The sequence below is a fragment of the Pleurodeles waltl genome, chromosome 7, assembly GCF_031143425.1.
Source record: "Pleurodeles waltl isolate 20211129_DDA chromosome 7, aPleWal1.hap1.20221129, whole genome shotgun sequence".
Lineage (NCBI taxonomy): Eukaryota > Metazoa > Chordata > Amphibia > Caudata > Salamandridae > Pleurodeles > Pleurodeles waltl.
In genome coordinates this window covers 193,382,175-193,398,325 of record NC_090446.1, presented here as the reverse complement: position 1 = coordinate 193,398,325, position 16,151 = coordinate 193,382,175, and the positions used below count along the sequence as shown (strand labels likewise).

The window sequence follows — 16,151 nt, the reverse complement described above, 5'->3', positions numbered from 1 at the left end:
CCATGGAATCTTGTTATTCCTAAAATGTACTTTATTTTTTATCACCTGTATTGAATTCCATTTGAAATATGTTTGCTTCAGAATGTCCTTTCTTATCACTATTTGGTGCAAGTAGTTAACTCAATGGATGTGTTCACTTTATTTTTTGTCATTCATAAAATGTAATTTCCCAAACCACCATGCCCTTAACTTGGGTTTGTGAGCCGCCTGCCTGGTCCAGATTAGTGACTGGTCCTTCTAAATCATGCCAGCTCTTCCCAGGAGAAAAATAGTGAAGAGTGGAGTGATTGATTTAACCTTAGCCACTGGCAATTGCTCGTGCCACATTTCAAGGTCAAAGTTGTTTGCTTACTCTGCAACTGTAGACAGGACCAGCCACCTGTAATTCAGTCTTGATCACGTACCTGTAGGAGCTGTGCCTACTGAACTGAACGGACAGATTCTCTGCTAACAGGAACACGATTAGTTATAAACAGGTTTTAATATTTTGAGCTTCCTTAGAGGGATGCAGGTTGAGCCTAATTACATAATGCTCACAGAACCCACATTATGCGATCTGGAAGGATTGAAATAATCAGCCACTGGTAGCAACTCATGCTACCTTCCAGTCCATCGTTTTTTGTCCACTCTGCATCTCTAGAAAGACCAGCCCTATACAAATCACTATCAGTCTGCTTTAGTACATACATTCCAATAGACTCGTTCCGTTATTTATTTATTTTTTGCAAAAACAAATCCTACTTTCCTGTTCTAAAATATTGGCATGCATGCTAGTAGATATAGTTCACTTAGAACTACCAGGTCAGGCCTCCTTCATAGGAGAACACAAGCACACCAAAAGCTTTTTTCAGCCTTTTGAAACTCATCGGTGAGGTGCAGCTTGAGTCCAGTGGAGAAGATTAATTACCAGTGGCTAATATTTAAATAGTGGCCCAGAAGAATTACCAGTAGGTGAATTTAATTCAATAATCCCGCACGTCATCTTTTTTTTTTTTTTTTCCTCAACTCTTCCCTGGCAACAGCATGGTGTAAGAAGTGCCAACCTGCTGTACTGCTTAACAGCGCAACTCCCTAAAGACGGCTACCAGGATGTCATCTGAATAGACTAGACTGTGAACTTGCAATGCTGCAGTCAGTTCCCCAGTGTCCCAAATCTTAGCAAGATGTACCGGTGGGCCGTCTTCTTTGTTGGGGAACAGTGCGTAATTTGTGCTTGTTGTTTCCGGTGCTGAGCACCGGCACTTATTTTTGAGGGCCGGCGCTTAATCTTCTGCCTTAAGCATTTGCTGCAAGCAAAAGACACGTATGGGAAAGATGGAGGAAGACCAAAATGAAAAAGCGTCTCAAAGGTCGAAAGCAGAAAGCTGCAGAGTGAGCTGAAGTGGCAGGGAGTGGTTGTAAATGGATTGAAGAGGCCCGAGATGACTTCAGAATTTCAGTATTCCGTGTTCACACAGTCAATTGCAGCAGCCGCGTGATTAAGAGGAGAGCTTTGGGCCCCGGCACGTTTTTATTTACAAATTAAGCACTGTTGGGGAAGCTTGCCCACTCTTTCAATTCAAAGAAAAAACTACTGCCTATCTACCATGCACGGAGGAAAGAACAGCCTGACATACATATATTTGGAAATATCCACTGTATATAATATATTCAGCTGTTCTCCAGCACCACATCTAATGTTTAACTTGGTCACTTGGTGTTCTTTTCATCTACATAATGCAGCTTGTATTACTGTGTTATTTTACTTGAATCTTTTTGCTTGTGCATGTTATTTGGTTCATTTTATGTAAGCTGGAACTGGTAACTTGTTCTTCTGTGAAGTGATGTGTCAGCTTTTGTGTAGTTTCTTCTATGTAAAACTGCTAATAAACCGTACAGATAAGAAGACGTGGAAGAAAGATTATCCGCTTATATTTGTTTAATTCCAGGACTTTTCCTATTTTCTGATATGAAAGCACCGTAATGGAGGTTGAGTCCGCATACACCGATTTTATTACCTGTGACCGCACTGGGCGTAGAAATGCTGTTCCTGATATCAAAGGAGAGCCCGGATCTGGGAGTGTAAGGGAGTTATCCGGTGAAATGGGAGACCTTGCAATTGGAGGATCTGGTAAGTAACTATACTAAAAGCTGTGAGGCCTTTTCAGAAAGTAAGACCTTTGCAAATTGTATGCTTCTCCCAGGAACTTCTTAAAGTTACTGCTTTAGTTCCAAAAATCTATATGTCTGCGCACTGAACTCTGCGAGACAAAAAAAGGTAAATATGCCTCTTTACAGTTAGAGCTAATATGCAAATACATCCTGATTTTACTTTCGTAGGTAAGAACTGTTTTTTAGTGTGGAGAAAATCCCACAAGAATAATCCCTGTAAATATATAATTCTATTAAATTGGTACCTTACTCCAGTATTTTTGGCAGCTAAGTGTACACTCATTGAGTTTTTTTTTCGGGGGGGGGGGGGGAAGCAATTGAAAAAGTTTGTGAACATTCGGAGTTGCGACATTGTCCTTAATAACCACCTTCGAAAGCCCACTCTATCCCTTCCACTGGGAATACTTGTGTTTCAGCCTTTACTGCAAATCTACGGTAATTCACCCTAGTTCCAGATTTTCTGTAGTATTACGTTTTATTCACGGTTAGAATTGTCAGCACACCCTCATCCATTAATTGTGATGTAATTTTCACCAGCAGGTGGCGCTTCGAGTGCACCTCAGTAGAAGTTAGGTGTGCAAGGTACATTTTCTTCAATTGAGACATGGAAATGGTTCTACCAGCATTAGTTTTTTCATTAAATGGTCATTTGTGCTTTAAAGTAATCGCTGGCTCATGGTTTGTAATCCCGTTCTTTAAAAGGAATGTGTGAAACCATTTCTTCCTCACAACCTAACTGGGATGTGCCACTGAATATACACAAAGAGCTTCTCGGTACTCGGCCAGCAGAAAGAGTTCTCTTTTGAAACTCGGAGCCATGGAAGGTATCAGCATTTCTTGTGGTCATTCATCCCTCTGCTCAGGTAGCAAGAGGTGCAAATAACACATATGGGATTTCCTTACATTTACACCAGCAGGGACATTATCAGCATATAATCTCATCTGCAGTGTTACGTTGGGGCATGTGACGAGTTACAGTTCCATAACAAATATTAAGGGTCCTATTGCGAGTTGGGAGCAAACGTGTGCACGTATTCTGGGTGGCAAAATATCTTTGCACGTTTTCTCCAAAGTTTGAGTTAAACCCTGGGAAAAGGAAATGTACTGTGCGGGCCCAGATTTACGCTAATCAGGGTTGCTTTAACTCTCCCACGTGCTCAAAGCAGGTCTTCAATGAGTATGGTCAACCGCATGGGTGTGGGTGAAGGGAGGCTGTTTGGGAGAACAGGAGAGGGATGGGGAAGATGAGTTCTCTAGCAGGAGGAGCTTTGGGCGCTCCCCCCCCATTGACGTAGAAAAAAGTCAGGGTGGCGGTGCGATTATAGCAGCTGGAGTCACTGTCTGGCAAAAGCTGGACGATTGTCCAAGCTTGCTGAAGGTCCAGCCCTGGCTTCAGTCCCTGCATACCTCAGTAACCCCTCCGCCCCCCAATCTTTCACCGCTGAAGTGTCGCAGCTAAGTGACGCCTCGGTTGTTGTAGCATTAAGCCCTGCAGTGTCCCGGGCTACACATCAATGAGCCCGTCGCCCTCCCCCCCCCCCCTTCACAACTCGTCATTGATTTGGCAAAGGGTGGGTGAAAAAGCAACGACACTGACTCCGCATGTTTGAGGTTTCAGTTTCATGCTCCAGTGCCGGCTGAAGCAGAAATGAGCTGTGTGGTTTCCCGGAGGGTAAAATGAGCAGAAGGAGCCGAATGAGATCTCAGCAGGCGGTAAGGTAATTAAAAAACATAATGCTCCTAAATGTTTTGTTGGTGTGAGTGCGTCTCTGTATGAGAGCAAAAGAGAGCAACAGTATGTCTGTGTATCCGAGTGAAAGTGAGAAACAGTGACTGACAAAGTGAGTGGCAGTGAGTATGAATGAGAGCGATAGTAAGAGTGAGAACGATAGAATAAAAGTAAGCAAAAATAAGTAAAATTGAGTGCAAGCACTGAGTGAGAATGAGTAAGTGCGAGTGAGAAAGAATGTGAGAGTGAATGACAGTGAGTGTTAACTGAGTGAGATTGAGTGAGTCAATGAGTGAATCAAAGTGAGTGAAAATAAGTGAGTTTGAGAAAGACTGTGTCAGCTAGGGAATGTGAGCATTAGTGAGAAATATGGAGTTGTGCTTGCGCGACTGCAGTTGCAGCTGGCATACTGAAGGTAATTCGTGGTTTACAGAGACACCCATTGCAAAATGGTAATGCTGTGCTGTTAGAGGTAATTCCTCGCATTATAGTATATGTAAAAAAAAAAAATGCTGACATACTAGAGTAATGCTTAGTACTGGCATACTAGAGGTGATACTTAATACTGGCATACCAAAGTTAATACTTGCCTTTTGGGACAACTATGGAAAAATGCTGGCATACTGAATGGAATTCCTGGCATAATACACACCTGTGGTAAAATGCTGACCCTGGTGTCCTAGAGGTAATTCTTGGCATATGGGGCACAGATGGAAACATTCTAGAGCTGGTGTACGCAAATCTTGGCATATGGGTTATCAATGGATAAATGCTGGTGTTCTCACATTATAGGTCGTGTTTGGCATTTAGAGGACAACCATTACATCTGGGCAAGAGGCAACCATGATAAAATGCTGTCCTAACCTACTAGAAATACTTTTTTTTTTTTTACATGAGGGTCCCCTTGATATATGGACGGAATAAATGTCAAAATTCTGGCACTGGCATATTAAATGTAGTTTTTGACATGTGGGGGAAACCATGACGAAATGCTCTCCCTAATACATTGGATGTATTTTGTTACATATGGGTGTGTCCATCGTATGGTTTGGAAAAAAAAAATGGGATCAGTGCTTTTTCATAACCTCTAGGATTTGGGCACATTTAGGTGAAAATTGTACTTTAAAACACACTACATGACCTCATTTGTTCAAACTTTTCTTGAGGAACGACACACACAAACCCTCCGAGAAGTCCAGCTTGCTAGTTGGACTTCAAGCCAAGTATTTATTGTGCTCCACTTCCTTCGAAGGTCACTAGGTGCCAGCGGTAAATCGACTTGGAAATGATGACAAAATGGCGTCAAAGTGAGCAGAATTGGTATGTTCCCTATCCAGAGTTCATCCCCAAACCACTTAGTCACTAAATGGGTGCTAGGAGGCTGAAAATGTGCTGGCCCTTCCACCTCCCTGGCCTTCACAGGGCGAGGGTCAGTTTAATGACCCAGAGTTTAAGACATCTGTCAATCCTTTGCACTTTTTAGCTCCGCTGCCTTGCCCAAGGATCAGGGAGTATGTTTGTGCATACTGTGCTACCATGACCACCTCCACCTGTTGTGTGTGAGCAGAGGGTGGGGCAGCTGAAGACTATCAGGCCGTTATAGATTTATCAGGAATATTCAGGTCTCTGAGTAAGGATGAACGGCTTGGATTGGCTTTGGAATGGGCAAAGCATACACTCTTTGCCTGGATCCTACTTGGCTTAGCTAAATCCTGTGCCGAATACGCTCTGAGGTTGAAGGCGAGGTGCAGGACTTATTACCAGATTGCCCTGGGCATGGTGCAACCTATTTTTCGTGGCCTCTGTACCCAAGTAAAGAAACGCATTCAATGGGTTTGTTTAGTGACTGTATTACAAGACAAGAATTGGTTGCAAATTATTTTTCGTTAATGAAAGTTTCCATATAGGGGTGTTTCTGCTGGTTTCGAGGTACAGAGTGGCAAAAACGAGTCCTCACTATGCCACCTTTCGGGGGTAGTTTGAGTGCAACGACCAGCAGGCATCCTGGGTTGTGGGGAGAAGAATGCAAACAAAATCATTTCCATCACAGTTTGGACATTGTCCGTTCACTGGTGTTTGATGCCCGAGGGGAGAGCATATCACTACTAGAAATAATGCAGGTATAGAGACAAACCTGGGGACAATTGAACACACTCGCAGATGAAGTATAGAAAAAGCAAAATGGGCAAAGCATGTAGGGACAAACAAAATATTGTATTAGCTCCATAATGCAATAGTGTAGTAGCCTATTTACAAGCCTACCGTGGAGCTTCAAGCACACAGTTCCCTATGCAGGAGTGAACTCTGTCCTAGTGTTCAAGTACTTTAGTGATCACATTTGGGGACCTCTAGAAAAGCTGGTGTATACTTTCGGGGTCATCTGCAGTGAGTGATCCCATGGGTCAGTGGATAAATAAGAGCTACGTGGTCGTATGGACAGCAAAGAAATTGAATTGCTGGCAGGAAGAAGTGTTGCAGATGGAAGGCCAGGCAAGCCTCAACGAAAGAGCAAGGAATGGTGCTAGGTGTTAGCTCTGGCAGTAGGTGAGGGGTTCCTAAGTTTGGAGATGAGGTAGCAAGAAAACATACTTTCCAGGGATCCTACAATGAAAACAGACATAAACAGCCTGAAGAAGAGAGCAAACGGTGTGCTGAAACTCTGCCCCCAACCAAGAATGATCACTGGATGCCAGAGAGTCAGAGTCTTATGTACTGGCAGAGTCAGAAGTCCCTAGGAAATGTCAAAGAGCGGGATGGTTAACTCCTGTGGATTTTGGTCTGCAGTTGTAAATTAATTTTTACCAATACCTTGTGGCTGAAGGGAACAGTCGTCCTTGTCCAGTGAGTTACAGGAACAGCATTTTCTTTTATACCCTTTCTTCTGGGGGTTGTTCCACGATACTGGCTGGAGTGGTTGTACATATTTTTTGTCCCGAGCCCTGTCTAGTAGTTAGACGTTATTTTGGGATGAGTTTTCCCGTCTGCTGCTATGGTGTAGTGGTTGGCTGCTGAGATGGATAAAACATGGTTGTGATGTGTCTAGGCCTAAGGCAAGTCTATCTGCAGCCGTCTGTGCCTGGACATGTTAGCCCAGAATGTGGGATAAGAATTACTTATACATGCAATCTGCTCGTTTATATAAATAGGGTAGACCAATAATATGAGACCTGCATTAAGCACTCACCAAATACTACATTTGGTCCATTCCCCCTAGTGGTCATTTGGGTTTTCTTGCTCGGCTGCAAGCCCAGCTTTTAGGGACTCTGTCAGTGCTAATCTTGGGGAAAAAGGGGAGTTAAGGAGGAGGAATAATGAAGGTGCAGGTCCTATAGGGAAGCAGGATTGAAATTAGGAAAGTGTTTTATGACTGACAGCTCTGTGAAATCCTCGACTTGAAATGCCTTTACTTAACTGCCATATCACCCCATAACCATGCAGTTGAACTTCGGAATTTGTCCTCCTCCTCAAGAACCTATGTCTGCTTTAATGCAGTAACCTGGCTTCATTCGACAGCCAATCCTGATTTAGCCACAGCAGTTCCTACCATCATAAACTAATTCAGTTGGACTGCCAGGGGAAGGCAGGAGAAGAGGTGGCAAATCTATTTGAAAAGACACTGAATTGCACAACATTAGACACTTACCTCTCTGAGCACGTTGACGTGCCTATCTTTCGCCTGGATAGATTCAATCTACTAAAGGGTGGAAATACAGGCCACTGGGCCCGCTGACAAATCAGGCCACCGGGCCCGCTGACAAATATTTGCATAAAACTAAATAGGATTTTCTGCCCTAATCCTGTTAGAACTTTCAGCAGCCTTTGATACGGTCCCCCAAACAGTTCTAACAAAGTGGATGTATGAAATAGGAATATATCTAGAACACTGGCATAGCTTAATGTTGCCCCCCCCCACCCCCAAGTAGGACACAAGGTATCTATCCGTGCCCATTTAGATCAGAGGTGACCAGCACTGTGTTTGGGGTGTATCAGTATTCATTCCTTACCCCCACCCTATTCAATGTTTTTATATTGGCTAAAATAGTAACTGGTTAGGGCTTTTAAATATTATCTTATTGGTGGTATGTATAGTGGATAATCATGACATTACCAGAATTACAATTTGTGTTTGCCTGAGATCTGTTGTTCAGTGGGTCAAACAGAACTTTATACAACCTAATAGAGATAAGACGAATTATTCTGTTTGATAAGAGCAGGTCTGATGAGTGCTGGCCTCAAGAATTAGTGCACCACCTACAGCAAGGCAGGTAGCAAGCAATCTGGGCAACCTCATGGATGATACCCTTAACATCAACAATTTAGATCTTGTTTATTTTGAATGGTACCAGAGCAGTAAAGAAGCGCCCCTGTTTCCTGTGCGCTCCTCTTGCTGGGGAAAAAGCTGACACTCCATGGTGGGCTCAACATTCCCTGTCCTGCCAGTTGTCTAAGAACAATCCACTCCTCGGGGGACAGATGCAGACCATTGATGTTATAAATAAGGCTGAGTGTCTTTACACTCCTCTTGCGAGGGGTCACCTTTACATATAAATATGTTGATGCCATCAGAAATGATTCTGAGTCTGTATGTATGTTTGTATATTTAGGAGTTGAAGTTAAAATGGTGCAGAGTTAGGCAGCTGAATTGAACACAGCTTCAAATATGAAGTTATAGCCTATGCTAATCATCTAACTGTACCCTCACTCCCCCCACCTAAACCAGGTGTCCTTCTCCTAAGCCCACTTTCTTCTCATAGGCCATCTGTGCTTGCAGCCATTTTTGTTGCTAAGTCCTTCTTCAACACCATGTTGTTCTTAATGAAAGCCATGACTGTTACTGCTCTTAGTACATTGACAATTAGGAAAGGGTCTAAGCCTTCTCTTCAGCCTAGTGTATAGAGGGTATAAAAAATAGAAATGTGTTGATCTTAGGACCACAAGCCCTCTTTGGCAGGTATATTATACTCTTGGCCTCATAATATACACAACCAGCTTATTAGGCCAAGAGCTACCACTTTAGCACCAGGAAGCTTCGGCAAGTGCTGCTCATGCTTCCCAGCCAGCCTCAGCCCCACGTAACAAACATCCTTCAGTGATTGCGCACCTCTCTATACATGGAGGATCGAGTGCCTGACCATAACCCCTACCAGAAGGTGAACGGTTTAAGTACTCGATGATGGAATCACCAATTTCTATGTTTTTGTTGAGTTTCCCATACTCCTAAAATAGCTGTTCTCTCGTACTGTCAGGCAGTTAAGCCAGCCTATTCCCCATTACTCTGAATCATATAATGCTGCTGGTATTGCTTTAGTCTTTTGGGCCTCACGAACCTCCTTTTGGCAGGTCATCCTTACTTCCTCTTGGAACTGATCACTCTTCCAGTTGGGTGGCCCTGTGTGAACTTTTCTCAGTCGGATTCCTTTAGTTGTAATTCACTGAGAAACATAACTCTTTGTAATGGCCAAAGTTGACGTTATCTAGATTCCTAACTGTCAGCTTAGAGGACTTAGTTCCCATGACTGACTGACCCAAATCATACAATCGACATCCCCTGTCACAGCCACATCACAGCCCACCTGAGAGACCTACAATGGTTCCCCGTCAACAAGAGGATCACCTTCAAGCTCCTCACCGACACCCACAAAGCACTCCACAACGCCGGTCCAGCATACCTCAATGAACGACTCGCCTTCTACACCCCAAACTGACAGCTCCGATCCGCTGCCCTCGCCATCATCCTGCACATCCACAGGACAACAACCAGCGGCAGACCATTCTCCTACCTCGCCTCCAAGACCTGGAACACCCTCCCCATCCACTTACAGCAGACCAAGGACCTGCTGACCTTCAGGAGACAGCTCAAGACCTGGCTGTTCGAGCACTAGCAGCTCCTCCTCCCCACCCCCACCCCTACAAGCGCCTTGAGACCCTCACAGGTGAGTAGCGTGCTCTACAAATGTACTGATTGATTGATTGATTGATGAATGACATTTCCCAGAACAGGGTCAAGCTTTAGAAACAATGGGAAGAAAACAAATGTGGTTTAGGGAGGAAATTTCTATGTAGTGTATTTGAAAGTTGGGGCACCAGAGAGAAAATGCGTAGTATTCTTAAGTTGATTTGCCGCAAAAGGGAGTGTAGTGAGTATTACTATTTTAGGAGCCTATTCTAAAAAAAAAAAATCCTACAGTCCCTGGTCATGTCCAAAGCAGTTGTTACTCTAAGCCTTATATGTGTATGTTGGTGGTATTTATTTAGTGTGAACTCTGTTGAAAGCATCAAATCACCTCAGCAACTTAAGGCCCAACTCCCTCCTACACTTCCCAGCCAAAATTCTGAAGAAATAGATTAACAAGCAACTCTCAACCCATCTCGAACACCCACTCAGGGTTCCACAGCACGGAAACCACCCTCCTGGCACCAACAGATGACATCCAGTCCATCATGGACAGAGAAGAAACTTCCGTCCTCATCCTGCTCAACTTCCTGGCAGCGTTCAACACCGTCATCCATGGCACCCTCATTGGCAGACTCCAAGGCTTGGGTATCCAAGGCTCTGCACTGAGGTGGACCATCTCCTTTCTCTCCAGCAAGACACAGTGAGTCAGACTCTCCACTCGAACCTCCGAATACAAGAAGCTAGTCTACGGCACCCCCAGAGTTATACCCTCAGCCAACCCTATTTTATACATATAGATGGCACTCCTCACCCACATCATAAGAACCCACTTCATCAACATTGTTTCCTACGCCAACAACACTGAGCTCATCTTCTCCTTCACTGACACAAACCACACCACCACAACCAACTTCACAGCCTGCATGTCCAACCTGGCAAGCTGGATGCGATAAAACTGCCTCAAACTCAACATGGACAAAACAAAGTTCCTGATCTTTGGAAACAAAAACTCCCCACGGGACTTGTCCTGGTGGCCACCCGCCCTGGGTTCAACGCCCACCCCCACAGGCCACACCAGAAACCTCAGAAATATACTTGATGATAAACTAATGATTAAAAAAACAGGGCAATGCTGTGATTGCTTTCTGCTGCTACATCTTTAGAATGTTCTGCAAGATCTTCAAATGGATACCCATGTACACAAGACACACGGTCATGCAAGACCTCATGAGAAGCAGACTCGACTACGGAAATGCACTCTATTGTAGCATCTCCAATCAACTTGCGCAGAAACTCCTGACGATCAAAAACACTGCCATCAGACTCATCCTAGACATCCAAAGAAGTATCTATATAACTACCCATCTCTGAACTTTACTGGCAACCCATCAAGAAAAGTTGCAAGTTCAGGCCCTTCAGCCACACCTTCAAGGCCCACCACAACACAAGAGTAACCTCCCTCAACGACCTACTTCAACTCTGCATCTCTCCAGACAACTATGCTCCACCTCTCTTTCCCTTTCACTAATCCCATACATCTACTGGAGCAAGACAGGAGGGCGCTCCTTCTCCTTCATCACCATCAAAAACTGGAATGTCAGAACTGCTACTCCACTCCTCAGCGTCCACAAGAAGCTGAAGACCTGGCTGTTGAACTAGGAGCTCTGCCGGACCTATGCTCCTGCTCTAGCGCCTGAATACTCTCACAGGTGATAAGTTGGTGCCATACAAATCCACCTAACTTAGCGTAACATAAGTGCAGAACAGGGTCAAAGATAAGGGCAGAGTAAACAAGTGATTTGAAATGTATCTGGTTTATGCACTATTAAAGCACCATGATGTAGTGTTCTTTAAAGAGATGCATCTTAAAGTCTTTCCTGAATTAGAACAGTTTTGGGGCGTTCCTTGTGGATACAGAATTTTTGTTCCAGATTCTTATTGTATAGATAGAAAAGACTTGTTGTCTTGGTGTTTTTTCTCTTTTTTACACTTGAATCTAATCTAGTGGTGTCCACTCTGTCCATGGTCCAAAAACCATCAAAGATATTGAGCTTGTCAGCCATATAGGGGTGCGCAGTTCGTGATGCCTTAGTTTATGATACTGCTGAGTATGAAGATAGTGCTTGCCGGCAAAGGATGACCATAGAGTTCTATCAATATGGGGATGATGTGATCAGAATTTCTCAGACCCTTCACAAGACATTTTTTGGCTGTTTTAGATGCCCTAAAGGTTGCCAGTGTGGAGAATGGAAGGCAACTGAACAGGGGGTTTCCACCATCCTTGCATGAGAGTATGAGGGCATGAACAGTAGAAATGAAGATGCTTTCAGAAGGGAATTGTTTCACTTTCTTCAATAGATACCGCTGATAACTGGCATCTTTGTTTCCTTGGCCATGTGCTCCTTACTGGGGAGGAGGGTGTTCAGGGTGAATCCAATTAACCTGGCATTGGTCAAAGTTTGGCATTCAAAGCCATCAAGGTTCATGCCAAAATGACACTTTAATTCTATATCTTGCTTGTTTTTTTTTTTTGGCAGATAAAGGAATTCCATTTCAGTGGGCTAAAGCTTCAGGTATGTGCTGAGCATCCACGTCTGGATGGGCCTCAGGCTGTGTTTGACGTATTAGCTGCCTGGAGTGGCAGAGGTGTTCAAGTAGAATTTTGTATCATTGGCATGTGGCGAATTTAGATGCTATTTTTGTTGAGTGGCGTTCCTGAGCTCAGTGTGGAAGTTGAGCATGACGGAGGACACTATAGAACCCTGGGGGAACTTTACAGGTGATGGAGATCTCCTGCAACCTTGGTTGGTGAGGTAGGAGCAGAGCCATTGAAGAATGTTGCAAGTGAAACTCATTGAAGACTTTGGGGTATGGATGAGGGTTAGATTGTCAATGACGTTCTAGGCAGTTGAGAGGTCCAGCAATACAAGGAGGCATATGCCATTTTCATCTGTGGTTAGGAGCGACAGGAAGAGTAATCATCAACAAAGTGTAAAAAAGCTGTCTCCATGCTGCTATATAAAATGAAGCAAGAAGGCAGTCATGCAAGAGATGGATGCCTTAGATGTAATCTTGAGGTAAGTATAGCCAGCTTTTTTGATGATTTTGCCAATGAACGGTAGGTGAGTTGATGGGCCTGTAGTTGGGGAGATCATCACAGTCTAATTTATCTTTTTTGATAGTGGGAGGATCTGGCCTGATTGCAGAGTTTCTGGGAGGATGCCTTGAGTAAGAGAGGCATTGATAGGTGTGAGTAGCAGTGAAAGAGCTTCACTAGACTGAGCACTGATGAAGAACGAGAGTAAGGCACAACCCCCAGTGGAGGTGTCTTTGAGGGAGTTGAGTATGTTATCGAAGTAGGCGAGGGCTAGAGTTTTGAAGGTTGACCATTGCCGGATGCCAAGAGAAAGGAATTGGACTTTAAGAGGAAGAAGGCTTAGTGTTGTCACTCTACTGCCAGATCTTATGTATTTTTTTTCACTGAAAAAGAGGTTGATGGTTTTGCACTCATTTGAGAGTTACTCAACTGTAATTTTAAAGCCCATGCTCCCGTAGCTTCTTGGTAATGTCGTTTTTTAGATCACTAAGGACGGAATTTTAGTCCTTTCTCTAATATGTTGTGTTTTTTCTGGATGCTGTACTAATAAAGCTAAGGTGAGTGAGGAATAATAGGAGCCTCTGGCCTTGTAATATATTGGATTGTCATTTCATATTCTGAAATAATTGGTAAACGATTGATGCAGGAGTCTGAATCCTATAGCCAGGATGCTAGTTTGCTTCATATGGGTGTCTGCTTGAAATGGGCTTCTTAGGCCAGCTTCTCCCCCATTAAAGTGTGATTTTTTATTTTATTTAGAGGGTATTTTGTTCTCTATGAAAATAATATTAAAAGGTAAACGTTTAAGCACAGAGCAAGCCTTAAATTTAGTAAGATATTTTTGATAAACGAAAAAGTACAAGTACATGTAATTTGTGAATAATTACGGTGAATCATAAATGTGCTTTTTTGATACGTGTTTCCAAGGCTCGGGGATGTTCTTCCAAACTTGAACAAACTTGCCAGGGACAAGGTTCCGAATGAAATAAAGGTTGGCATGCTCATAGTGGTTTTAGGTCCTGCCCTACAGCAGTCGAACAATGCTGAGTTTTAACAGTGAAATCTATTGAAGAGTCTTGTTGAATTCTGTGACATTTAGAGAGATTGGCAGGCATCTGCAAAACGATCAAGCTACTTAGGTGTTAAACATTCCATCGTTTCGTTCATGTTTGTGAGAAATTTTATATGCAATGCTTGAAACGCTTTAAATCTTCAAGTATTCTAAAGTTTCCAAACACTCCCTGTATTGTTTGCAGAGAAACAAGAGGGTGCTTCTTCGGCGGATCCTGGACCTGCGGAAAGACCAGAAGGGCAAGATAGCAGCTCTGCATCATGATTACAACTTTGGAACAAATAATGCGAAAGGATTACTTAACTGAGAAAGGACATTTTGAGACAATGGCATTCTACCAGCGAGCTAACCGATAACAATATTTCCATTCAATATAACAATGGAGGGTGAGAAATTGGTTCAGAGACGCTTGCATGAAGTTGCACTCCGCATTGTTCCTCAAAATAATTTTGCTCTCCGAGAGACTGACAACGCTAGTGACAGGTCAATATTATTTGCTCATCACTTGAAGATGAGCTCTCCCATACTTGCCTTTGATAGAAATGCTCCTTGACAGAAACATATGCAATTTTGATGTGCACAATATACAGGCAAGTCCATAATTGCATAAAGGTACATTTTTTACATTGTACAATTGGAATATTTATTCTTCAGTTTCTTAGATTAGAATATTCTTTAAATTTCACCGTTTTTTTTATATTTTTTTTTTATCGTCTTTTGTTAAATGGAGAAACCACTTTTCCTAGTGATGATGCAAAGGTTTACATTGCTCTTCTGCTCAGGCATGGTCAGTTGTCTTTGAGCACTGCCTTACAGAATCATAAAGGACCAAAATTAACACTCAGATGTAACCTCCAAAACTTTGAAATACGCCTTACAAACTCTGCATAAACTGCCAAACACTCACTTTTTATTTCCTTTTAAAAGTGTAGATTTTTAAAAATAATGGTATGTTTTCTTGGAAGAAGGATTTAGAAAATATTGCAGTCTTCTTTGAGTCCGACTTCGTTTGTTTAAATTCTTCACACGTATTTATTACATTTCTTAGTTGTTTATAGCAAATACGCTTTTGTGTTGAAGTTACTTAACAACTAATAACGTTCTTCCTATTGTTTGGCGATATTTCACTTGAATAAAATGTTTTTTTTGTGTGTTTGTGTCAGTTGTTTCTTCAGTATATTTCCGGTTGTAAAAATCGAAAATCAAGATTTTTGTTTATTCCTATTTACGACTTAATCATACTTTGCAGCCATTATCTAAATACAGTATTGGAGTAGACATTGCCTCACACAAATACCTGATTGAAAGAGGAGATTTAGCGATTGCAGATTATTTCAGATTTAAACAGTAAACAGATAATTTTAAATATAGTTTTTTTTTTTCACATTTGTTTCAAACATTGTTCCAAAACACTTGATAATGGAGTGTTGCAATTGATGTAAATGTGGAAACTCGGGGTGGGCGGTGAGTCAACTGAGTTTTTGGCACTCGGGGAAAAAACTCCGCTAGCTCCAGCAGCAGAGCACGCCTGCGTACGCACTGCAGCCCAGTTATGTGCCACACAGCAGAAGCGCAGTTTACGCTTGCACTGTGTTCCCCATAACTGGGCTGCTCTTACACGCTGCCCAGTCGTTCTGCCTGTTGGCGGCGTGGAGCTGGTGCTGAGGGTCTGAAAAAAAGAAAACTTGCAATCAGAGCTGTACTTGGAAAGAAGAGAACCTGTCTCCCCAGAGTCCCTGGGAAAGGAAGTGGTGTTATGGGGTATGGTGCTGAGGCCAGCAGGGAGAGCTGGAGACTGGGGTAACATCACCTGCTGAGTGGAAGTCCAGCAGCCCCTGCCAGATAGGCCACACGTATCTCTGAGAGAGTGCCTTAGAGCCCAGTGACAAGCAAGGCCAAGCACTTTGTGAACATACTGGGTAGCTGGTGGTGATCTGGTTTGCTGCTGCCAGTGCTGGGCCCTAAGGAAATGCCAGTTGAGGCTCTGTGTAAGTTCAGACGCAGCGATTGCAAGGCTGGTGCAAGACAGGAGGTGTGCTGGGCCCTTTGTAACAGGTTTGTTAAGGAGGGCAGTTGGTGAGGGGGAAGTGTGTAGGTGTAAGATCCATGCCCGTTTACTTTGTCTGCACAAGAGGCCTGTAACAGCAGCTTTTGATGCCTGCGGCATACCAATACGACACTGGCATGAATGTGCCAGATCTCAGAA

The 16,151-nt window shown here is 43.3% G+C and overlaps 1 protein-coding gene across 7 annotated transcripts in view; it reads left to right on the top strand.

Annotated features, from left to right (window-relative positions):
- PKIG (cAMP-dependent protein kinase inhibitor gamma) overlaps positions 1 to 15,096 on the top strand; it is a 417,015-nt gene extending 401,919 nt beyond the window's left edge. For all 7 annotated transcript variants that reach the window (XM_069243555.1, XM_069243554.1, XM_069243551.1 and 4 more), the window contains 2 exons: positions 1,929 to 2,110; positions 14,130 to 15,096. In XM_069243555.1, coding sequence (XP_069099656.1) covers positions 1,963 to 2,110; positions 14,130 to 14,209 — 228 coding nt within the window. In that variant the 5' untranslated portion in view covers positions 1,929 to 1,962 and the 3' untranslated portion in view covers positions 14,210 to 15,096. The remainder of the gene's footprint in view (positions 1 to 1,928; positions 2,111 to 14,129) is intronic.
- Positions 15,097 to 16,151: the final 1,055 nt, after the last annotated feature.